At 44.3% G+C, this 24,409-nt stretch overlaps 3 protein-coding genes across 10 annotated transcripts; 2 read left to right on the top strand and 1 right to left on the bottom strand.

The window, feature by feature from the left end:
- Window positions 1-647: 647 nt before the first annotated feature.
- Window positions 648-1,615, bottom strand: cetn2 (centrin, EF-hand protein, 2; the record flags this gene model as incomplete). The annotated part of the gene is made up of 5 exons (XM_080466179.1): window positions 648-769; window positions 924-1,061; window positions 1,132-1,260; window positions 1,370-1,534; window positions 1,607-1,615. 5 exons carry the CDS (start codon window positions 1,613-1,615, stop codon window positions 680-682), a joined length of 531 nt encoding a protein of 176 aa, XP_080322305.1. The 3' UTR covers window positions 648-679.
- Window positions 1,616-3,295: 1,680 nt separating this feature from the next.
- nsdhl (NAD(P) dependent 3-beta-hydroxysteroid dehydrogenase NSDHL) lies at window positions 3,296-6,881 on the top strand. 2 transcript variants are annotated; one of them, XM_080465791.1, is made up of 8 exons: window positions 3,296-3,351; window positions 3,476-3,525; window positions 3,608-3,769; window positions 3,970-4,116; window positions 4,205-4,333; window positions 4,486-4,628; window positions 5,259-5,361; window positions 5,521-6,881. In XM_080465791.1, the coding sequence occupies exons 2-8, from the start codon at window positions 3,505-3,507 to the stop codon at window positions 5,851-5,853; spliced, it is 1,038 nt and encodes a 345-aa protein (XP_080321917.1). In that variant the 5' UTR covers window positions 3,296-3,351; window positions 3,476-3,504; the 3' UTR covers window positions 5,854-6,881. The 2 variants fall into 2 exon arrangements, with proteins under 2 accessions (XP_080321917.1, XP_080321918.1); XM_080465792.1 differs by having other exon boundaries at window positions 3,342-3,401.
- Window positions 6,882-8,779: 1,898 nt separating this feature from the next.
- On the top strand, window positions 8,780-24,301 carry znf185 (zinc finger protein 185 with LIM domain). 7 transcript variants are annotated; one of them, XM_080466060.1, is made up of 33 exons: window positions 8,972-9,111; window positions 10,021-10,091; window positions 10,387-10,504; window positions 10,596-10,709; window positions 10,816-10,842; window positions 11,509-11,565; window positions 11,650-11,697; window positions 11,792-11,863; window positions 11,943-12,023; window positions 12,194-12,250; window positions 12,382-12,489; window positions 12,573-13,979; window positions 14,210-14,275; window positions 14,400-14,462; window positions 14,988-15,149; window positions 15,358-15,444; window positions 15,655-15,735; window positions 16,039-16,098; window positions 16,516-16,575; window positions 16,949-16,999; window positions 17,107-17,151; window positions 17,385-17,414; window positions 18,401-18,469; window positions 18,629-18,700; window positions 18,843-18,899; window positions 19,208-19,306; window positions 19,580-19,621; window positions 19,948-19,983; window positions 21,359-21,430; window positions 21,527-21,601; window positions 21,694-21,756; window positions 22,769-22,874; window positions 23,570-24,301. In XM_080466060.1, the coding sequence occupies exons 2-33, from the start codon at window positions 10,076-10,078 to the stop codon at window positions 23,663-23,665; spliced, it is 3,597 nt and encodes a 1,198-aa protein (XP_080322186.1). In that variant the 5' UTR covers window positions 8,972-9,111; window positions 10,021-10,075; the 3' UTR covers window positions 23,666-24,301. The 7 variants fall into 7 exon arrangements, with proteins under 7 accessions (XP_080322190.1, XP_080322186.1, XP_080322187.1 ...); XM_080466061.1 differs by lacking the exon at window positions 10,816-10,842; XM_080466063.1 differs by lacking the exon at window positions 12,194-12,250.
- The last annotated feature ends 108 nt before the right edge of the window (window positions 24,302-24,409 follow it).

The raw sequence follows: 24,409 nt of genomic DNA, 5'->3' as shown, positions 1-24,409 counted from the left end.
GCTCATCCTCCTCCACTTTGAGAACCTCTGATTTAGTCGTAGGTCCTGTGTGCAGGTCGGGCAGCTTCCCTGATGGCGGCGATCGCCCCGTTAAAGAGGTACAGGCACAAATCCACAGGCAGCATAGGGCTGAGTCAGCACGCCCCCCGCCCCTCCCTCTATCATCAGTGGGCAACCAGCTCTTCACATCAGGCAATTCTCAGGGAAAAAAAAATAAAAGCCAAAACGCTGAGCTGGAGTCATGAGAACAACACAATCGATGTACAGATGAACCCAACGTAAAGTGCAAACACCGAAGCATTGGAATAGAATTAGAGAAGCAGGCACTCAGAAATTCCCAACGATAAATAATATATATATTATACTTAATATAATTAGGAAGATGTGCAGCATTCCGTACAAGAAAATAAGTTCTCTGTTGCTGTTTTGGTATGAATCACGTTAAGGTGTTCAAATCAAAGAGAATTTGGCGTTCCACCATACATCTCGCTCGACACTTCAAATGAGTGTTTTCTGTTTTGATTGATATATTTTCCGTGAAGACATGGCACTGCACAATAAAGGTATCGATAAAGGTTTTTGCTTTGATGAGCGTTTAAGCAGCATCACATCTAAAAACCAAAAAAAAAAAAAAAACAACAACCCACCACTGGTCCCATCCACACTCCCTGAACATCCTTCAGTACAGGCAGGTTTTCTTCATGATGCGCAGGAACTCCTGCTGGTTGACTTCACCGTCTCCGTCCCTGTCCGCCTCGTCGATCATCTCCTGCAGGAACGCGGCAGAGGAAGAAAAGAAAAAGAGTCTCATCGCATTAAATAATTTAGCAAACATAACCAACCCCCTCAATGCGCCAGTGGCCTTGACAGCAATGGGCGTTCATATCATGAATATTGTTTAATCACGTGTTGTTACTCCTCACCTGCAGCTCCTCATCGGTCAGATTCTCTCCGAGCTCTTTGGCGACCCGCTTTAGATTCCTGAATGAGATCTTTCCCGTCTCGTCGTCATCAAACAGGCGGAAAGCTTTCAGGATCTCCTCTTTCGAGTCCTTCTCGGCCTAAAACCAGAGAAGGTGGTGAATACGTTTTCTTTATGTTTAGTATTGTTAGATTTCAAATAAAAGGTACCATTTTCTGAGTCATGATGGCGAGGAAGTCCGCGAAGGAGATCTTTCCTGTGCCATCCTTATCCACTTCTCCGATCATCTTCTTGATCTCCTCCTTCTTGGGTTCAAAGCCCAGAGCTCTCATGGCCACCTGCACAGCCGCGGACAGAGAAGAGCGCGTGGACAACTGTCTCTTACCTGTTCAGGTACAGGTACAGGTACAGGTACAGGTACAGGTGAGATGAGCCCTCTTCACTTACCTTCAGCTCCTTCACGTCAATAAATCCAGATCCGTCCGTGTCAAACAGCTCGAAGGCCTCCCGGATCTCCTGCTTCTGCTCCTCGGTCAGCTCCGGTTTGGGGGTGGTCTTCTTCCGAGGTGGGGGCACCGGGCCCTGCAGAGATGGCCTCTTGGCGCTGGTCGCCTGGTGGCGAGAACCAGAACACGTCACAGGTTAGTGTAATAATACTGCTAATACTAATACTAATACTCTGACATGCAACATGGATCTATTTCAGTCACCAGGTTATAGAACATTTACACTCACCATTAGGAGCGGTTCGCAGGACTGGAATGAAGGAATTGTTTATCTTCTGGGTTATGGTGCTTCTTTCTCATTGATGGAGGAGGAGAACACCAAACAGCGTCACATGAACCGTTTATTAAATTATTAACCCGTGAGTTAAATAAAACCACCTGTTTATTGCAGAAACGTGAGGAGAAAATAACAAAGCTAACAGCGTCCACATCAGCGCGGAGGCGTTTGATTCATTCACCGTCTCCGCCCGTTGCGGAGCCGGTCGCTTCAGACAGGCAGAGGTGTTGCAGTGCGGCGCACAGAGGAGATTATATCAAGCGCACCAGCCGGGCAAAACGATGATTGGTGCTTGAAATCACGAGGACGAACCAATTTATGGTGCTCAGAACAAATCCCCCCCAAAAAACTGCAAAACTGCGATAAAAAGAAAGTCCCACACTAAAAGTATGCGCTCCACCGAGTTTTATATATTGCCTGTATAACTCTATAAATACTCTCTGTTACCTGCCCCAACAAACACTCCCAGTGTCGAAAACAAACACAAATACACTGTGTCTTTATTAGGTACAAATGTAGAATTATGTAAACAAATATTTTATTTTATTTTTTAAGGGAAAAGTTATATTGAACAATGGGTCAACAATGTGTTGCAAGACTCGAGGGAGTCATAATAATATTTCAGAATTATTCTACACCTCACTGCAGAACAGAGTGGATAAATGTTATTGATGCAAAGAGCCGTGAAGTACATTCATTTACTAGAAAAAACACCGGACAATGTTTATTCATGCCCACTCTCAAACGTACTCTCAACAGAAATTACATATCGCTTTTTAAAATACATTTGCAGATTTGTTTGTTTCTCTTATTTGAGACAACAGCTTAAAACATGTATCAACCCCAATGTTAAGATAGAAGAATTTACCTCTGAGATTAATAATGCATTTCTATTCTATTCTAAATACGTAAATAAGTTAGTAAGTATGCAAGGAAATAAACAAGTTAAATTAATTATATTGCACATTTAGCAAATGAAGATCACAAAGCACTTTACGTCAATCAAAGCAAAAATAAAATCATTGAAAATATGAATATATCTCATAATAAATACAGGGCAATAACAGCTAAGATACAGACAGGTAAAAACATATATGAACAAAACAATACTTAAAAGAAATAAAATTGAGCAGCTACAGATAAACCAAATGTTGGAAAGGAAAAAACCCAACAATTCCAGATGTGCCTGGCACCATCTGAAATACGCAAAAATTGTAGTCCTAGATATGTCTGTGTTAAAGCAAACCATAAATAACTTTCCATATGAAATGAAGATTAAAAATAAATTCCTCATTGGGGCTCATTGCCATTTTGGTATTGCTCCTCCCCTCCATTCTTTAGGAAACCGCTCCATGTTGTATCTTCCTGCTGGATATTGTTTTAGAGATGGCTGAACAAACGTAATGCAGGTCGATCCGTTATCGCCTGATTGATGGATCATTCATTTACATGTGCATGTGATAGGAGGCGTGGCCTTGAGACACTGGGGGCGGATTGAACCCACATTGGTCCACATTGTCGCGTTCTTTGACGTCTCCAAACGCTCATTGGCTACCAGTGGACGAGCAGAGCTCCGGCTCGACCAATCACAGAGCCGTTCTCTCTCAGCCGATTCAGGCGGTTCAGCGACAGTCTTGAAGTTTCAGGTAAGTCGAACATAAATTTACTGACATTTTGACGTTAATACTCCTGTCAGGTGTGTTTGCTGAGGGCGCCACGGTATTCACGTTAGAAGAAGTATTTTAAAGTTATTTCCGCTGCTTCTTCCAGGCGAAAGTGGAACCTGGTGACTTTTGGTGATGGCTACGCGTGTCCGACCGGTGAGTCAAACCTTCAAATCAGCGTCAATCGATTAAGTTATATGAGAGTGTGAGTAATAATATCTACGTGTTGATGTCGTAGGGGAATAAGCGGTGTGCGGTCATTGGGGGCTCTGGCTTCCTGGGCAGACACCTGGTGGAGAAGCTGCTGGATCGAGGCTATTCCGTGTCCGTGTTTGATATCCGTCAGAGCTACGAGCTGCCTGGTGTCGTGTTTCATCAGGGAGACCTCTGCGACAAACAGGTAACGAGATTCATCACACACACACACACACACACACACACACACACACACACACACACACACACACACACACACACACACACACACACACACACACACACACACACACTGTGACTTCAAAGCAACAATTATTACCCCCTTTCTGCCACGTCCCGTGAAAACAAAGCTGTTTTGCCCTCCCCTCCCCACCCCACCCCCAGGCTCTGCTGGCAGCCCTGAAGGATGTGTCCCTAGTTTTCCACTGTGCCTCCCCGTCCCCTGCAAGCGATGACCGGGCACTGTTCGAGAGGGTCAACATTCGGGGCACGCAAACCGTCATCCTGGCCTGCATCGAGGCTGGGGTACAGGTGGGGAAGCGAACCGTTTGACGCCTACGATTTACTGTTCACCGGCGGCAGAAGACATCGAAGTGTATTTGCTCTTAAATGTTGCTAGAAACTGGTGTTGACGAGCAGTGCCAGTGTGGTGTTTGAAGGGACAGACATCAAGGACGGGAGAGAGGATCTACCCTACGCCAGAAAGCCCATCGACTACTACACAGCAACCAAGATTCAACAGGAAAAGGTTGGCGGGTGTTTTTGTGTTGAATGTGAAAACTCTCACTGTCGGTCATGAAATTGACGATGCTTCCGCACGCCGTTCACTTTCAGAAGCATAAACGTGCGCTATGCTGCGGTGTGCAAATGTTTTAACGTTCCCTCTTATTCGTTTTTCAGTTGGTGCTCGAGGCGTGTGACCAGCAGAAGGGTTTCCTCACGGTGGCCATTCGGCCTCACGGAATCTTTGGTCCTCGAGACCCACAGCTGGTTCCCATCCTGGTGGACACGGCTCGCCGGGGCAAGATGAAGTTCATCATTGGGTGAGTTGGACAAGAATTTTCAAGCAATAGCCAACATACCTTTTTATGAGCTTGACGCAGCGAACTATCGCAGGGCAAACGCGAGCACATCTACAGCCAAGTGAGGGTCAACAATCAACCTCACATGCATGTTTTTGTGGACTGTGAAGAATCCAGCGTACTCCGCTGCACCACAATCAAATGCTCTTTAAAACATGAGCCGTCGCTGTGTCGGTGTCCTGCCTTCCATTCAAACGCATGCACTCGGTTTCACTCAATCTATTCTCCATTTCCTTTGTAATATACTGTACATCCAAATTCTCCGTACTGTCACTGCAAATCATTAAAAATCTTGCTTAACATTTAAAAAGCCAGTAATACGCTTCCTCCCTGCTTTCCCATCTTTTAAAGTGCATTAATTCACTGAGCGGCTTCTCCCCTGCTGTTTTTTTTAATTTTTTTTTTTAAAGGTTAATTAATTCACGGGCGAGTGACTGAGTTTGTACATTCGTGTTGTGATGTACTGAGAGACCATCCTTCCATCTTCTGTTCTGCTTCATCAAACTCAGAATTGCAACCAGGGGACAAGAGTTGGTTTTGGTTTTTTTTAATCAGTGTTGTTGTCGGTTTTCTTATCTTTATTTCCTTCAGTGATGGGACCAACCTGGTGGATTTCACTTTTGTGGAGAATGTAGTTCACGGACACATCCTGGCTGCCGAAACCCTCAAACCAAACTCCCCCATATGCGGCAAAGTGAGTAAAATTCAAATCGGCAAGGGGCTAATTGGGAGACATTCCTCATTCATAAATCTCTTTTCATGCATCAGACGTTTGAACCTGGTGATAGCTTTTTCTGACTTTCTTCTTATAATTGTGTCATTTTTAATCCGGGAACCTCTCCCTCACTTCCAGCCATATCACATCACCAACGATGAGCCGGTTCGGTTTTGGGACTTCATGTCTGAAGTGCTGGTGGGCCTGGGTTACGCCGCTCCACGCTATCACCTCCCCTACACCCTTGTGTATGGACTGGCCCTGCTGCTGTGGCTGCTCACCCTCATCCTGCAGCCTTTAGTGTCTTTCAAGCCAACGTTTACACCTATGAGAGTGGCTTTGGCTGGAACCCACCATTACTACAGCTGTGAACGAGCCAAAGAGGACATGGGCTATAAACCCGTAGTAAATATGAAGGAGGGGATTGCACGTACAGTGCAGAGCTACCCCCACCTCAGACGTGGGGCTTGATGAGGCGGATGGAGAAAGACACCCAAAACATATAAGGGAATTGGGTTTAATAGATAAAGGTGATCAGGCTGCACTGAAAGGGACACTTAGAATGAAAAGACTGTTGAGCTTCATCCGAACTTCCAGCATTAGGAAATTGTGTATTTTTCAGTTATCATGCACCGTTTTCACCAGCAGATGGCAGCAAATTGTCTTTTTTACACAATTGAAGTCAGAATGTAAATTCCACCTTTACCAACTGATAAAGGAACATTTTTTTGAATACTTGGCATGATAGAGGTGGAATAGATGCCATGACTTATGTGTTTTTGCTTTTCATTCATGTGCTGTTCACCCTTTTAACACACTGCTGTTATGACATCAAAATGACTGAACACAATAACAGTCCTGAATAAGATTAAAGGAAAACCCCTGTTTGTGAACCAGTATGGTCAAATGAATGAAAACTTTGATGTGTAAATGAGTGTGTTTGGCATAAACCCTCAAGATCAAGCTGAGTAAAATGGTAAGGTGTGGGAAATTCCTCCAGCTTTGTTATGTTGGCTTAAAAAAAAAAAAAGGCTGATTCCACATAGTAGTGGGCTCATGCACAAAGCCAGATTCATCAAGAAATAGTTGTCAGAATTTGGAGTCAAAAAGCTTTAACAGCCTTCGCAGAGCCCTGACCTCATCCCCATCAAATACCTTCGGGACAGATTAAAATGCCGATCGTGAGCCAGGCCTTATCGCCAAACATCAGTTGCTGACCTCACTAAAGCTGCTGTGGATGAACGAGGGCAAATCCTTTCAGCCATGTTCCAAAATCATGTGGAAAACCTTCTGAAAACTGGGAGGCTGCTGAATGCAGCAACACCATTCTTCCTCACCGTTTGCTGTCCTCAAGCTGGGCGAACAATGCAAATATAGTTATTAAAACATTGTTGGCTGTCTTGTTTCTCTTATCAATATTACTGTTGAAGAAAGTCCCTTCTCCTGTGATTTCAACTTAATATGTAGCTTGAGCAATAATAATAATAAAAGGTATAGACACTGTCCTACAGTTTCATTGAATTTACCAACAGGGATATGCCTAAAACGGACTAATGTTTTCCATAAACTCAGACTGACTCTAATGTCTGCAGTGAGTTGAGCTGTGACTGCTTTGGTATTCTGCAATAGATGAATTACTTCAGCCAAAAATCTAAAAAGATAAATGGCTTCACAGACCTGACCCCTTGTTCTTCTTCTTAGAAATTAACACACACATGTTTAACTCCAAGAAAAAAAAAGTTGATTGTCTGTGCTTTCAACTCATCTAAACTGAAAAGTGTATTAATATGAGTCGGGGGTTATATAATAGGCTAAACGTCTTATTTTATTAAAGGTAATATTTTCAGGATGTATCTACTTTTAATGGTTTGTGAAGAATAAATAGTTTTTAAATCTTCTAGATACTTTTGACGTATTACACGTAAACTAATATTTCAACATTTGAATTAAATTATGAGGGGGGGTGAGCCCCCATTATATTCTAATCATTTATTTTGTTGTACCTGTATGTTTCATACCTTTGATGCTGCGGTCTATCAGACACTGGTATTAGTCACCAGGTCGTCACGAATGTCAATGAATTCTCGAAGCTGCTCGAAAGGCGTTCAGTGACGTCATTGAAAACACTAATGGGATTGGCACTAATCGCCCTCCTCACCTTTCCATTTGTCATTTCAGACTCATTCAAGACATACACTGTGGTGGAACTGAAGCTTACCTTTCATACAGTTTCCGCCGAAGGGATCCATTGTCGACATTTCTTCCCCCTTTAGAGTTGTAACATTTTTGTCGTTCCACGTTTTGGTGTGGTGACAACAAGGTGGCAGTTGCACTCGGATACTTTACATTCTCATTTAATTCTGTGCCAGCAGCGCCCTAATGATTCACAGCTGCAGTCTGAGCGGCCTAAGCAAAGCCGTCCGACTGGTTTCGCGTTGTAAGGGAAAAGACAGCGAGTGGGATCCTTGTCGATGATAGAACTGAGCGTTTACGTTCAGCAGAGTGCGCTCACCTGAAGGAAACCTCGGCTCTCGAGCTTGCAGGTTTCCTCTTCCACATTCCTTCTTACTGTGTCACATTATAAAATGTCTTCACACCCTTCCTCTCATGTGAGACGACCTTGTAATATGCTTACGGTCTGCGTCGGATTGTTTATAAGCTCTCAGTTTTTACTGACAGGTTCCGTGTTTTACAAACCGTCGAAACTTCTTTAAGGATTTGAAACTGCTCTGGCAGAAGTGATATTTCTTGCTTTTTGCTTACACTAACAGACACAGTCACACTGAGCACACATGTTTACAATAACCTTTCCTCTGTTCTTCTGTCTGGAATATGTGCTATCGTGGGTGTGTCGTAATTCACCTTTACCACACTAATTATGAAGGAAATTTGACCCTGAGGCAGTGCAGTTTTGTTAAAAGTCACAGAAAATGTCATTGAAAAAAAAAAAAGAAGAAGAAAAAATTAGAACAGACTTTTAAGATTGGCCTTTATGGGTTTTATTTATTTATTTATCTTTTTAACACAACTGTGAACCGTGTTTCTATTTATTAACTGAGTGGGGCTCTGTCTGCTGTTCTTAATCTTATTTTAATGATGTGTGTGTTTCCTGGGTTTTCCTACCCAGTGAGCGTGAGATGAGTGTTCCCACAGGAGATGTTGCTGCCAGTCGCTTCATTTATGTATGCTATGCTGTGCACATCTCGCTGTTGTCGCCTTCTTTCCCTTTGCGTTGCCCAGGTTGAAGAATTGATTGTCAGCCACCTGTATGACAGGTATGTGCTTGCTGGCTCTCATTAAAAAAAAAAGAAGAAGAAGAAGAGAGGCACACATGTCGTCAACAAAAATGAGTTCTTAGCAACCCCTATGACACACACACACACACACACACACACACACACACACACACACACACACACACACACACACACACACACACACACACACACACACACACACACACACACACACACACACACACACACACACACACACACACACACACACACACACACACACAAGCTGCTCCACCCCATATCAACCTCCCTTGACTGGCTGGGCTTGTTAGTGCTCACGCCCGTACCTGTTCGCTGGCACCGAGGCTGAGACACCTGTCAGACAGAAAAAGGCTCTGCCTGTGTTCACACCTGCCACACACTCAGTGGGACCCACTGTCACAGACCTTCCGCCACCGGGACATTGCTCTTCGGAATATAAAAGGGATAACAGGTAGGCCATGATCATTCAGCAAATAAACTTGTCATGTGCTTCAGACGTTTGAAACTAATCCATCGTGTTGTATCACCTGTTTGTGCCGGGTGGCGATTATGACTGTTTGCCTTCACATTCGTCTGGGTGTTTCTCTGTCATCATTGCTTGTCGGGATGGTTGACTGATGTCCCGAGTGTTCGCCTTAAATGCCATCGCCTCACAATAATCATTTATCTCATGTAGACTGTTGGGCCAAACCCCGGATAAGTATGCTTCCTGTGCCCTCAGTGACTTTGTTCTGTCACTAATATTGAATCCAATATCCCCCCCCCCCCCATGAGATACAGTGCTCCACTGGCTCTGGTAACAGTGAATTCACAGTCCCATGAGTTGTTGAAGTTCTATTTGCATTCGGAGTTTTGGCAGCCCTCCACTGTTTTGCATAAGCTGTAATCCGTGCCATTTTTCAGATAAGGGAACCGCCGTCACTTTGTCGGTAATGTTTCCCCTTTATTCCCAAGATCCCTGGAGGAAGCGGGCTTTCCTGTGAGCGGTTCATTACTGACCATAAAAAACAGAGGGGGTCACCTCATTTGGAAATGAGCAAAAGAAGGCAGTTTTTATTTAATGGCAAGCGATAAAGTGTGTCACTGAATCCACACCAACTGTGTCATAAATGTGTGTGTGTGTGTGTCCCTTCATATTTAGGCAAAAGCGGTATTTTTTTGGAAAGTGGTCAGACGGGATGATCTGCATTTTTAAAGGATGAGAATGAGGAATGCCTGACAGAGCACATGCTCCTTTTTTTGGGAGGGGACGCTGTGTGGGAAATAAAAACCCTTTTGAGAGTTCAGCAAAAATTCTAAATCGCCTTTAGGACTGTCCAATTCCTTTTAACAAGTTGTGGCTCTTCGATGGATTTTTCAGGCAACTGTGAGGGGAAGCTGAGCAGAAACAGAGCAGAAGACTCAGCAACACGGCCATGTCGAAGCCAAAGGGTGAGCAGTGTGACTGATCTGTTCTGAATACGCAATGACGTATTTCCTCTTAATAAAAGCAGAGGTGGTATCACGCCTCTGCGCCTGGGTGATGACTCTAAATTGTCACTGGGCATGATTAAATGTCAAATACAAGAGGTGGATTATATAGCGTGTGGCAGCCTAAAGGGGATTGTATATCTTGCACGCTATCAGGCAGACACTGATTAGGATGTCATTACGATGCAGCCCACAGAGTGTATTATATCCCCAAATGCCGTGTCGGTATGTTGAGATGCATGTGCTTGCGTCTTAGTGGCAGACAGAGAAACTGTGGTTCGTTCCACCCAAGTCCGGACCAAACTGAGAGGAGATGGCAGCTGGTGCAAGACTGCCAAAGACACTGAGGATGAACCCCAGGAGGAGAAGCCATGGTAAACCTCCTCTTACAGTCCGGTCACGATCAAGTGATTCACTGTGCTTCACACGAAGAGACGAAATCAAGTCTTGACTGCGTCTGCGCAGGTTGGCAGAAGTGAGAGCCCGTCGTTTGAATGGCGCCCCTGTTGACACCAGTCCTGTTACTTCACCCGTTAAATCCACCCCCCCGTCCATACCCGCAAAGCCCACAACTTTGAGGTAAACACGGGGTTTTATTTCCAATTTATTTTTCTGGTGAATCTCACACGCCTATCCACTTTGACACACATTCTGTGCTGCTAATGAGTCTCTGTCTTGAATATAGAGCGCCAACGACAGGATACAGGACCAGGTAAGACACGACAGAAGTGATTAACACGGCTATCACTGTTATCTAACCCCTTCTCCTGTGTTCTGTTTTAATCTTCTTTTGTGATCTAAAATGGTGACCAATATGATGATGATTGATAAACAATTTTGGCATTGGATTTACTGTCATCACTAATTCAATGACCAATAATTGTTTGTTTTGTGAGGTAACAGCTCTAACCCGTCTCTGTGCCTGTACTGAACTGAAATATCTCTGTAACATTCTAACTATTGTGTTCCCTTTGCTCTTCTGAGAAGTTGAAGGCTTGTCCATCCTAATTGCAGTTAATTGCATTGAAAATGTTATATAAAATATGTTTTATTAAATTCCCATTTACATTACTGAATTGTAATTGTACTGTAAGATCATGTTAGGAATGATGACCTGCATACTTCTTTCTATACTGTATTTCCTTATCTCTCGCTCTGTCATTGTGCATACATACCTGAAGGTTTATTCTAGTTCAACAAATACTGCTGCAGTACCACAGTAACTTTTACGACTAATTATATTAAACGTTTTATCATCCGGGTAAAACTTACAAAAGCACATGCGGATGGGCGAGGACTGTAAAATGTCACCGCGTGTAAAATAGACTGAAATACACAAGTGAGGAAAACTTGCTCATAATTGTCAGTTTCTTTCCAGAGGTGTCTTCACTCAACCAGACAAGTCTGTTACATCTTCTCCTCCTAACGGCTTCAGGTAGCGTCTCTCCCCCGAATAAGTTGATGACAAAAGATGACTGATCTTTCTCGGGCACATTAATCTAATCTTGTCTCATTACAGCCAAACAACACAATTCACCAAAAAGCCTTCCGACAGCTACAAAAGAATGTGAGCGCGCACAAATCAGGTTTCCCCGTTAACTGCTGGCAGCTGAGTGCGAATGTATTTTCACGAGGCGTATGTTTGTGCTTCTGTTCCTCAGAGCGCCGCACACTGTGAGGCCCACTTCAGAGAACCAGGGGGGCCAGCTGAGCACCGAGGAGCAGGACAAACGGTGAGATTTTCCCCTCGCCATCTCAACTCGCAAATTCAGTAAAGAGATTACATTAACATCATAACGAATCATTTTGCAGGACGGAGGCCGCCAGCAATGTTCTGAAGACTTCCTCAGCGAGGCAGCGGTCCTATGTGCTTTCTGCGGCCAAGAAGTTTGAGTACGTATGTCTTGATGTTGCTCTTCTGATGCCGATCGCATCTTTCAACCTGTCTCGGGGGAAGTGAGCTACGTGTTTCGTAAACTTCCCACGCGTTGCAACGATGTGCTTTCTGCCATCATCAATTTTGAGAATTCATGGAGACACTTCTCTGTGCTGAATATCTTCAGATCTCAACCACCTGACACAACAGTGGTCAACAACACTGTGTCATTTGTGGCAACAAGGTGAGTGCTTCTTGTAACCCTGAAGCAAAAACAAGACTAACCCCGTGTGTGTGTGTGTGTGTGTGTGTGAATATTTTTGTGTCTGTTTAATTCACACCTGTGCTCATGCATGTCTATATGCTCATGTGTAGGGTGGAGATTACTGATGAAGATGAGAAACCTGTCAGCGCCGTGCAACCGTCCCCTGTTGTTCCCGTCACATCTGTTGCCGCTGTGCCTGAGCCCAGCCCGTGGAAAACGTTAGTCCTGCGCCATGTTAATGTTATTCCCCATGAAACCTTTCCGTCCCTTCAGTTTGGCTCATTATTTGTGTCGTTTACAGAGTCAACACCAGTGTCAAGACAGTTGTCGATGTGACTGTTAATGAGCCGGTCAAGCCCAAGGAAGCCACGGTCACGCCAGTCCAGGTTAATAAAGCCCCTCCCCCAGCAACCGTGAGCAATAAGGACCTATTTGAAGACATGAAACCAGGGTGCACGAAGGTCGCCACCCCCCTCCCTGAACTGATCACTGAGTGTATTCAAGCAGCTTCTTCAAAGCCAGAATCTGAGGTTTCAGACATTTCTACGCAAGCTGACAAATTACCGATTGACCGTAACATAGTGCCATCGAAATTGCGACAGTGGCCTCCTCCAAAACCCACTCCGGATGATTCAGATGATTCGGAACCACCAGCACCAGTGCTCCGGCCAGCAGTGATTCCCACCGCAGCATCTCCGCCCCCAGTGGCACCTGCCCCAGTGGCACCTCCCCCAGTGGCAGCTACCCCAATATCACCTCCCCCGGTGGCACCGACCCCGTTGGCACCTCCCCCAATGGCACACACCCCAATGTCACCTACCCCAGCGGCACCTACCCCAGTGGCTCCTCCCCCAGTGGCACGCACCCCAATGTCACCTACCCCAGCGGCACCTCCCCCAGTGGCAGCTACCCCAATATCACCTCCCCCGGTGGCACCGACCCCGTTGGCACCTCCCCCAGTGGCACGCACCCCAATGTCACCTACCCCAGCGGCACCTACCCCAGTGGCTCCTCCCCCAGTGGCACGCACCCCAATGTCACCTACCCCAGCGGCACCTACCCCAGTGGCTCCTGCCCCAGTGGCAAGCACATCAATGTCACCTACCCCAGCGGCACCTACCCCAGTGGCTTCTCCCCCAGTGGCACGCACCCCATTGTCACCTACCCCAGCGGCACCTACCCCAGTGGCTCCTGCCCCAGTGGCACGCACCCCAATGTCACCTACCCCAGCGGCACCTACCCCAGCGGCACCTACCCCAGTGGCTCCTCCCCCAGTGGCACGCACCCCATTGTCACCTACCCCAGTGGCACCTACCCCAGTGGCTCCTGCCCCAGTGGCACGCATCCCAATGTCACCTACCCCAGCAGCACCTACTCCAGTGGCACCTGCCCCAGTGGCACACACCCCAATGTCACTTACCCCAATATCGCCTACCCCGGTGGCACCTACCCCATTATCACCTACCCCAGTGGCACCTACCCCAATGTCACCTCCCCCATTATCACCTACCTCGGTGGCACGCACCCCAATGTCACCGACCCCATTATCACCTACCTCGGTGGCACGCACCCCAATGTCACCGACCCCATTATCACCTACCCCGGTGGCACGCACACCATTGTCGACTACAACTGCAATCACAGTGAACACAGAGTCCAAATATGAGCCTAAACCTGCACCTGAATGGAAACCATCTCCAAAACCAAGGTCAGATTTCTATTTTATAAGCTAATATTTATTTTTCTTCTTTTCAAGTTAAAAACACTTTTCTCTTTTACTTATATGAGAAAATTGTCCAGTAGTTTAAAATGGTTTCTCACGATGTCCTTTGAGCAGGCCTGTGGTATGTTTGCTCTCATTCTTTCACTTGTGTGATTGAAAGCTGACCTGGAATTTCACGTTTGTCATCCAGCTTTTTTTCTTTTTTTTTTTCACAGCTCCAGTGGTGACACACTCGCTGCCTTGTCCGACACCCTTATTTCTTTCGACACAAAATCCTCCAGGTATTTTCATGTGAAAAATGAATGCAGCATAAACTAATTGGAAAAAAACCGAAGACAAACCCTGGCACAAATATGTTGTCCTTAACAATATGCCATCTGATAACAAAGTTTATTTTCCCTCCAGCATTAGGAATGATGAGTCAGCTCTCTCAAAAGGAGTAGGCTCAAAGGACACCACAGAAGACAGGTACGAAACCGACAGCTTCCTCATTCATGTCATAACAAGGCAAACGGCACCCAACTGCCATTGTCTTCTCTTTAAAGTATTCATAAAGTAGTTCACATCTCCATTTCCTGTGCGTTGAATCATTTGCTAGTTTTACTATAGTTGTGCTGTGCTTGTTGCTGTGGTCTTTGACAGGCTTCTCTTAAAACAGAAAAAGAAATCTTTGTTCTCATTAGGACCAGGGCCAGACCTAGAGCATTTTTAGGATTGGGTCACGGCAAGAACCAAGTGTTAAATTGGGAGGCACCCAAAAAATGATGAAACTTACTCTTGTAAACTTGTAGATTAGACTATTAAGTGAAAATTAATTTGAATTCTTCAGTCAATAGACGTATTTCTTCATATTGTTGTGAAATGTTTTGTCTGTCCTGGTGGTGCTCAGTTTTTGAGTGAAATTGGAAATTGTTGTTTTTGTAGTTGTTGCCTAAACAGGTTTACTGATATAGCCCCCCCCCCCCCCCCCCCCCCCCCATTTTCTTTCTCAAGGGCTGAAGAGGACGATGATGAAGATTCAGATGACGCTGAGGAACATTACAAATACGAAGACAAAGACAAGGCCGCAGACATAGACTCGGTCAAATCTGATGACAACTCAGTAAACGGCAAATGTGAAGGGTTGTCTGATGATTCCGACGTTGATTCCTCTGGGTTTGTTTAAAACGAATTATTTTTCATTTTATAAGTAAGAAGCCCTCAAATTTGAAATCTCTTGACTGTCAATCCACAAGGTGGCACTGTTGTCCTTCCAGTGATCCGCCTCCCCTCCGCCTCAGCTGGCCGGCTCCATGCCTGAAAGCAGCCCCTGAGAGGCTCTGCTTTGCTCACCAACTTCTCTTCCTTCTTTCCTCCCCTGCAGTCTTGAAGAGGAGAAGGAGGAGCCGGCAGTGCCTGCTCCCGCCAGCCCCGGACGCTGGAGTCAGGAGCTGCTCAGTGATCTGCGCAGGTACAGGAGCAGCTCTTTCCCACCCAAACCTAAAACATAAAGTTATGTGGAGAATTATTCCCTCTCAAGTGAGAAAAAAAATCAATAGTTCTCTTGTCAGTGGAAAGACAGAATATCACCTTAAATTACTTTACCTGAGTCATGCGGTTTCAAGAGAGCTTGCATAGAAGAACTGTTCTGTATTTGACTTTATGTGTTTGATGTCTTTAGTGAGTCAACCCCACAAAAGACCAGCGGCAGACTGGATCTCCTGCCTGATAGAATGACTGTGATCGACTCAGAGGCTCTCAGGTGAGACGCAGACCGACTTGGGACGACCTCTGCTTGAATGTCTGTCTTGGGTGCCATTAATTTTTGAACGAAGGGGCCAGAATAGTAAAGTTCCCAATAATCCCCATCCACCCTCACTTTGATCCACACATCGGGGCTCCCCTGCTCCCAGATTTCTATTCTAACCCCTGCTCCATGTTCGAGAGAAACAAAGTCTTAGATTCCCGATGAGAGGGGAAGGCACGTTTCATCTGCAGCGCAACTCGAAATAGAAGAGAATGTTCTGTACTGATTAGTATTGCGGCTTTGTTTTGTCTCCACCAGCCTCAGCATGCAGCGTGAGGACGAGAAGCAGACAGATGAGACAGCCAAGGAAACACAAAGGTAGAGGGAGATGACAAGCTGCTCTTAAACAATTATCTATCTGTGCAGAGCTGTTCCTTCTAAGAAACGGGCTGTATTCAGATATGCCTTGTAATGATTTATACTAAGTCTGCGTGCGACTACGCTGCCCTCCAGCCCTGCGGAGACCGTCACTATAACGACCGAAACTGTGATCATTACTGACAAAAAGTGTGACCACACACACACACACACACACACACATGCAAATTCTGTACTATATTCAGATGGTTTTCATGCTCGTTAAATAGTTCAGTGGATTTCAAGCTTTCCTGATGGACCGGCATTGTAAATAGTGTATGAGAACAACCACTCTAACCTTTACTTGTCCTCTTTTCTCTTTGTGCCATTCACCCGTACCGTATAACGATCTTTACTTCTCCATCTGCCACTTGGCAGCAAAGAGGACAATGCAGATCGCTGGAGTTCACGTGTGAGAACCACGGTCACTGAGTGGAGGTACAGTATTTACTGCCGTGTCACAAATGACCTTGCTGTGTTTAGAATTGAAGACGTATCTCGCATCCGCTCTCCACATTACCACATTAGGACGAGTGCATAATGTAGATTGTGATCAGGGTTCATTTGAGGTGATGAGAATGTAATATATGCACATGTCTGCTTTATGCCAGTAGAAAAGTCTGTTCCTTTTGTGGAAGACATCCAGATTCTGATTTTGATTGAGTTTGGCCCTGGGTTCCTCTGTGTTTCTGTTTACCATTCAAACTGCATTAAATCTTTCCATTATGAGTCAATGTGATCAGAATTCCTCCGACACAAGATGGGCCATGCTGACAATTGAGAGTGAAATCAGTGTGAAATTGTTTTTCAGCTCGGCTGATCCGTTTGATCCATATCCGATAGGGACCACATCCCCTAACAGGTAATCATATTGGTTTGGAGCTGTGACTGTTTTCCAGCCAGCCAGATAGCATCTCAGCATGCATAATGCAACAGTCTCTGATTATGAGCCACTTTCCTCTATTGCAGCTCCTCTGACCTGCTCCAGCCCCTCTCCAGTATTTCCATCAACAGGTAGAGGAATGCTAATGCAATTTTGTTTTTCATACACCGTAACCTGTTTGTCGTACTGATGTTACTACGTTAGTGGATGATGTCTTCATTACTATACCACTTTACTTATGAGTCAATACAATGCATATTCTTAGTCCTCAAGGCCTATCATGCAAGAGGTACTGTACATCCGAGTGTCTGCAGTCCATACCATTGATATGCTGATTTATTTTTTATTTTTTTGATTTCTTTAGAGAATCTTCTACAGAGTACCAGAAATCAAGGTGGGGGACAAAAAACACGACTGTTAAGATTTGGCACACACACTTCTCAACTGTAACACTTGGATCATCTATGATATTTAGAAAATTCGAAAACTACCAGGAATCAGAAAAAAAGAGCTTTCCACCCCCAGGACTTCTTCTAGTCAAAGACAAGATTTATTTAGGTGTCTTGCATATGTAGTCCAAACCAAGAATTAACAGATTTTGACTTAAAATCTGAACAAATCTAAAAGTTAATGGAAATTATTTTGACACTTATTCAAGGTAAAGCATATCTGAGTAATGAAACAAACACGATTGAAAACCTAATAATGCATAATTTTTCATGGCTATATTTTATTTTATTTTATTTACTTTAAAATTTAATCTCAGTGTTTCACTGCTTCCTAGGAAAAACAAATCATTGTATCACTGTCACTGTTTCAGCAGGAGTAGAGGACATAACGCAGCACTTGCTACGTTCAGATGATTACTTTTCTGTCAATCTGACTGAATTCTTTCTCAGACTTGTTCACATAAATAATGAATAAAATGATCACAATGACGTCTTTGGTTTACGTGTGTCACGGGTATCGTTCAATCAGCCGATCTGAACGAATACAAGCGTTTATATAGCATGATTTTACTCGGCTTGGGATTTAATCTGATTAGTTACTGTTCATGTTTTCACGTCTACTGGCACCCAGAACGGAACATCAAATAGTGACACTGTTTATCATTGGTTGATCAGAGATGCAGCAGAGAAAACCAGCTGCTCGTTTACAAGTAAAATAGCAGCGAAACGCTGCAGAAAAAGTTTTTGCTATGACCTTTTCACTGGTTCGGACAAAATGGTCCCGTTGGTCAGTATATGGCCTCTGAACTGAAGTGAGTTTGAACCCCTGATCTAATCGGAATCAGTCACTGCATGACATATAGTGGAGAACAAGTTGACTCAATCTAGCGTTTTTCTTCCTTCTCGTGTTTTGTTTGTTTTGGATGTTTAGCAGGATGAGCGGTTATGCGTTGGAATCCCTCGCAGACGACATCCTCCCCACCGACACCGGCACAACACGGTATGAAACCGTCTAGAGTGCAACTGTGTGATGAGTCTGTGAATAGAAGGAACAAAAGGCGGGGCACTGCAGATATCGGCTTCCCAAACCTGCACGTGTAACTTTTGTCTCGTGTGCTTGATCTGACTGACCTCTCGTCCTCCACGTCTCCTCTCTCAGCATCAGCACTCACCGGTCATGGACAAGCACGTTGGACACCAGCACACCTCTGCAGGCCAGCGCAGGCGAGAGGTGATGACACACTTCTTTTTTCTTTTTTTTTTTCACGCTTACACTTCGGCACATTAAGCTGCAGTGTGCTCTATTCACCCACAGCTGTGTGCATCCATGTCCATTACGTGCTAAAAGCCTTTCACTGTATGTCCCCTTTCAGCCAAGAGGAAGAAGGCCAAGTTGAGAATTCTGAGACAATGATCAAGTTCGAGAGAAAGTAAGCCATCTCTTTTTTTTATTAAAAGCTCTGGATGCATGTTGGCTCCTTTTATTCCAACAACCTCTTTCCCCTTTCACTACCATGAAGGCTCTTCCAGAATCTAACCACTGAGCCAGAAGGCATTGTGCAGTGGTGCTGATGAAAATAGGCCAGATATATATTTGTTACAACTTTCTGTTTGAACCGTGGTGAACAGACCCCCCCCCCCCCCCCCCCCCCGAGCCTCTTTTTTTTTTTTTTTTTAACCACAATTTACAAACTGGATTTGTCATTGTCTCATGCTATTTATGTGTGTTGTGTTCAAGGTCCTCTGAGAATGACTCCCCATGGGACAGATGGACTTCACCTACCGTCTATAATTTTACATCTGCTACGGAAGAGGATGAGCAGGAAGACGATAAAAGGTATATTCAAACCTCATGAAATGCCCAAAAAGGCACATTTTTCAAAGCTACTTTTGTTGGCTCTGACTATAGTGCCTTAAAATCTGGTGGCTGTCAACCATTTAATTAAAAGGCAACTATATATAATTTAAAAAAATCCTCACGACCCAGTGTGAGAATAATCAACTTTCTGAGCTTGTTCTTCACTTATTTATTTATTTTAAACTTCAATATTGTAATTTATTCCCGTTCTGCTCGACTCATTGTAATGCAGGGTTGTATTCTGTTTTGTAGCCTCGGGGAGTCACACACAGTCACCACAATCACCACTATCAGGTTGGAAAAATCTTTTGAATTTCTTAAAACTCCCATCTTACAGTATGATCAGAAAGTGGGGAGATGAGAGGGATTTACAGAGAAAGCACAAGGAGGAATGCAGGTGATGTTTGCCTTTACAATGCATGGGGGAGGGCCCGGCGTGAGGCAATGCTCAAGTACAATAGAAAATAGACCACAACTGGTCAATAAAAGTCGACCCGGGTGGAGCTGTGAGTTAGAAAGATCAGCTTCATACAAGCAGCAGAACTTTGCTGGACTGGGTCCAGCTTATCGACTGCGGTTGTCTACAATAAAACTCTAATACAGTTTTCTTTACCTTCCAGGGAGATGCACAGCGAGCTAGAGCCGGTTACGGATCGGTAAGTTTATGATCTTATTCACATCAAACAGCATAATGCCAGATTTCTATCTCCAGAGTGTTATTTTCTCTTGTCTGTTGATTTTCTCGCTTTTGTCAAACCCCCCCCCCCCCCCCCCCCCCAAAAAAAACAAAACACTCCTTAACTGAAGATTTTAGTCTTTGGGTGCAGTCATTTTCATCCAGATGTCATCTCGAGCAGTGGTTTTGAATGTTTGGGCTGGGCCTCCTCTGGGGGGCGCCAGAGAGCTTCAGAGGGGTTGCAGCAGGTCAACTCTGAGGATGAGTGACATCTTTTCACAGCATGATTTATTTTTTTATTTTTTTATTTTTTCCATCAAAAATGGTTCGAACATCCTCGCCAAACTTTAAAGACCCTTGGCTGGAATTATATGTAGCAAATATTTGAGTTAGGAGATTTACAACAGTAAAACATATTAATAAAGTCACCTCCAATTAGTCAAAAGTATGCTATATAATAACTACTATGTATATACTTGATTGTACATATGGGCAACTTTAATTATTGAGGGTTAAGATAAGTTGATAACATGGTTAATGCAGAGTTGTTTTACTTGATATTTGCTTCAAATGTGGTTTCAATCACCTGTAAAAATAATAATAATTCAATGATTTCTGGAAACTGGGGATGGAGGTGCGAGGTGCTCATGCGTGTCCTGCAGCATTAGAGACACAACGAAGCTGACCTTTCTCTATTCAAGTACTTAAATCATACATTGATAGCAGGGGGCAAAACACAACGATATCTGTTTATGTGTGTGATATTATGATATTCCTGTACCAGACCCTGGAGAGGATTTTTTTTTATGTAATTCATAAAGTGAAATATATGTCTTGAAAATCAAATGCACACAACCTAGTACATAGCTCAAGCGGGCTTGTTTCATGTTTTCACCTGCAAGATCAGCTTTTGTTCCTCCGTACAACGCTGCCGAGGTAAGATGGCGAGAGATTTGGGGCAGACCAGGAGGGAACGCAGCTGTATCTGTTCAACACTCATCTCTGGATGTGACGTTACCTGCCAATTCCCGCACGATGCTTAGTTACACAAAGTCCTGATCCAACTCTGCCGCTCAAGTTAAATGACAAAATCTTCTCTCCCATTGTCTTTCAATTTGCCCTCATTTCCTTCTCTCTAATTATCAGCCTCCAGATGCCAAATTAACGACGTGTATTAGAAATGTCCTTTTGTCAAATCACAGCCCGTTAAACAGCATGCCATTAACAAGCAATGGCAGGAAGTGATTATCTCCTGAGTTACATTTGACAGATGCAGCGTCCGTCTGTATAACCCATCAAACTGCTGTCGTCAGGGACCGAGAGATGAGACTAACGCCGCTGTGCTCCATCTCCAGATATGAAAGATATTCCCGGACTGTGATACGGGACGAGCCACGAGCCCCGACACCAGAGCCCGAAACCAAGAAGTGAGTGACTTTACAAATAGATGAAAGTGTCAGCCAATACCTTATTTAATCGTGCACGTTAACTCACTCGCCACTTGGCCTGTTTATCTGCTTCAGGGGGTTCGTGTATGTGAAAGAGTACGTCAATGCAACAGAGATGTCCACGCTTAACTCGAGGGACGGACTCGATAGGTGGGAAGAAACAATAAGTGAATATAAACAAATGGAAGCTGCGAACCATCCCTTCTAAACCATGATCTCATTGATGCTCCTGTTTCCCCCAGTGAATCCGATTATCTGACTTCAAGCTCCCTCAATTACGCGTACAGCAGCCCTTCCTACTCCAGGTAATTCCACAACCTCCAACACTGTTTCAGCCCGGCCTCGCTCGCTTTCACCCTCTTCCACGTCTTGTTTTTTCTAATTCTATTTCAGCTACTTCCAACGCAGAAATGTCAAATGAATTCTGATGTTATTCTGAACTCCCCTTCATGCTTTTAATGACACTCGAAACCTTTCAAGCGATTAAGTTCACCATCTGAGCCATTGTTCCTACACAAATTGCTGCCGCTGATTTCAGCTTTCACAGTTCAAATGTGTCACACGACATCTTTCGGTTTATAAACCTGAATATCTTTGCACCATTGACACTTCCAGCTCGATTTACCACTTATACTCTGAGTGACATTTCAAACAGTTTGTGCCTTTTTCTTTTTCTCTTTCGCAAAACCGATTCTTCACTTAGTGTTCACACGTGGATTGACATTTCAGCTGCTTAAATTTCAACCCCTTTCTGCACGGCCACTTTACCTGTCACCTTAGCTGCTGTCAACGTTTGCCACTTGCTTTTCATAGATTTCACTATTTTGAATAGATCTCGGGGCATTCTAACATCCATCCATCCTCTATACTGCTTGACCCAACTTCACGGGGGACTCAAGCCGATCACACGAGACAGAGACAGAGACAGAGACACACACACGCACACACACAAAGGCCCCCCCACGACCTGGACACAAACCTGAGACCTTGAGGTGGCGGTGCTCACCATTTCACCATCTGCACCTCCTCTCACTCCAGGCAACAATCCAATTTCCTCAACTTGTTTTAAAAGCTGCCGCGCGCCCGTTCTGCCCCGTCCTCGTTACTCCTCATTCTGACCAAATATGTATAAGCAGCAGGGCACAACTTCTACCGAGCTTACTCATTACCAGACTAAGCAGGGACATCAAACGGATTACTCACACTTGTTACAGTCCCTCATGTGGGACCGAAAAGATCACAGGCCGTTATTAACCAGCGAGAGCTGCAGCTGAACCCGAGTCAGACTAACTCTTTTGAATGGCTGCGTCTCCTCAGGGCCCCGCTGTCATCCACCTGTACGTACTGTGAACAGCAGGTGGGCGACGACTCCAAGATCACCATTGAGCACCTTGGTATCAACTGCCACCCCAATTGCTTCAAGGTAATCCTTTTGTCTGTGGTGATTTTTCTCAGGGCAGAAACACTGCTCATCTTAAACTTTAACCTCATATCTTTTTTTTTTTTTTGCATCGGGTTGTATGAGCAGGTCGATATCACGCCTCACGTTTATTTTGATATTAACAAAGAGAGCAAACCCACGCCACTATTCAACCCTGCTATCAGCTCTGCAGCCTAATTGATACAAATATTAAACACGTTACGTCTCACTTTGTTTGTGCAGCCAATAGGAAACGTCCTCGTGTCGCCTGGTAATGTGTTAATTAGCGAGCTCTGGGAGTTTCTGGCTCATTCTTCCTTGCCTGCGGATGAAGCCAGATTTCCAACTTACTAGTTGTATCTCCAGCCATAAATGATAAAAGAGGGGTGTCTGTCTTTTTATCCGACTCTCCGCGAACACAGTCACCGAGCACAATTCCCAAAATACCGAATGATTCATTTAAGATTTATAATAACTTCAAAGAAATGTTTGGCTGTTGCACATTGCCAGTCCAAGCATGAAAACTTTAGCCAGTTAATTGTGTTTTCAAAGCACCAGCCGATTTCTATACACTCTGGATTTATGAAAAAAGATATTGCAGAATTTAAAGGAGTGAAACTCTTGACTGTAATTTTTTATTTTTTTTCCCCCACTTATAATTGCATTTCCTGATGACATTTTTTTTTGCTGTTTTTCAGTGCGGCATGTGCAGTAAGCCTATGGGAGACCTTCTCCACAGCATGTTCATACATGGCGGGAAAGTCCACTGCGAGAGCTGCTACTCCAAAGTCTGATTACGGGAGCTCTCCAGCAGCCTCTTATCCTCGTTCTTTCCTTTGTGCCTATTAGCATATAAAGTGAGAACTGGTCCGTCACAAAGTTTGGACTGCATTTGATTTGAACGTAGGAGTAATATAGTTAAAGATGATCAAAGAGACCATTATAGTGAATGTGATTACTTTATGTTGACGCTTGCATTGGGTTTCATCTCTAATGTCTCAACTTGTTTGGTTGTTTTTATTTCTTGGTGGTGACACTTTTATCTGCCTCCGTTTACTATGAAGGACACGTCTAACATGCTGTGTTATGCACAGGAGTGTGATCGGACTATTACTGGCAAGTGGGGTACATTATAATAATCATCGAAGCAACAAGAAAATGACTTTGTTCCAAAATGTTTACTCCTTGTGTTCTTCTCGTTACACAATAGCGTTGGCCCGTACGATGCTTTGTTAACAGTATAAAAATAACTTGCATTCTCCTGCAATAAAAATGTCCAATACAAAATTGGTGTTCTTGTGGGTACAATATCATCACGGAGTCCCAAGTAGTTAAATGTTCTTAAAAAGCATGATTGAAAGTTATTGCACATACCGACGCTTCTTACACAATGTAAGTAAAAACGACAATAAACTTAAGCGTCTACCACGAAAGGAAGGGGTGAAGCTGTTCCTGAGAACTACTTTGCAAAAGCAGTGGCAATTTCTTTCTGGGAAGTAAAGCGTCACTTTACATTTGCCTCTTCGTTCCCGGATGAA

The sequence above is a fragment of the Lipophrys pholis genome, assembly GCF_963383615.2.
Source record: "Lipophrys pholis genome assembly, chromosome: 6".
Lineage (NCBI taxonomy): Eukaryota > Metazoa > Chordata > Actinopteri > Blenniiformes > Blenniidae > Lipophrys > Lipophrys pholis.
The sequence above is the reverse complement of the archived record's forward strand: the minus strand, read 5'-3'. Positions and strand labels throughout refer to the sequence as shown.

Bases quoted from the DNA above. Each gene is read 5' to 3' on its own strand.
- nsdhl (XM_080465791.1), top strand. From the start codon at position 3,505: ATGGCTACGCGTGTCCGACCG. The intron at 4,117-4,204 runs GTGGGGAAGCGA...AAATGTTGCTAG, and splicing joins GCATCGAGGCTGGGGTACAG to AAACTGGTGTTGACGAGCAG. The intron at 4,629-5,258 runs GTGAGTTGGACA...TATTTCCTTCAG, and splicing joins AAGATGAAGTTCATCATTGG to TGATGGGACCAACCTGGTGG.
- znf185 (XM_080466060.1), top strand. The intron at 14,276-14,399 runs GTATTTTCATGT...TTTTCCCTCCAG, and splicing joins TTCGACACAAAATCCTCCAG to CATTAGGAATGATGAGTCAG. The intron at 17,152-17,384 runs GTAGAGGAATGC...TGATTTCTTTAG, and splicing joins TCCAGTATTTCCATCAACAG to AGAATCTTCTACAGAGTACC.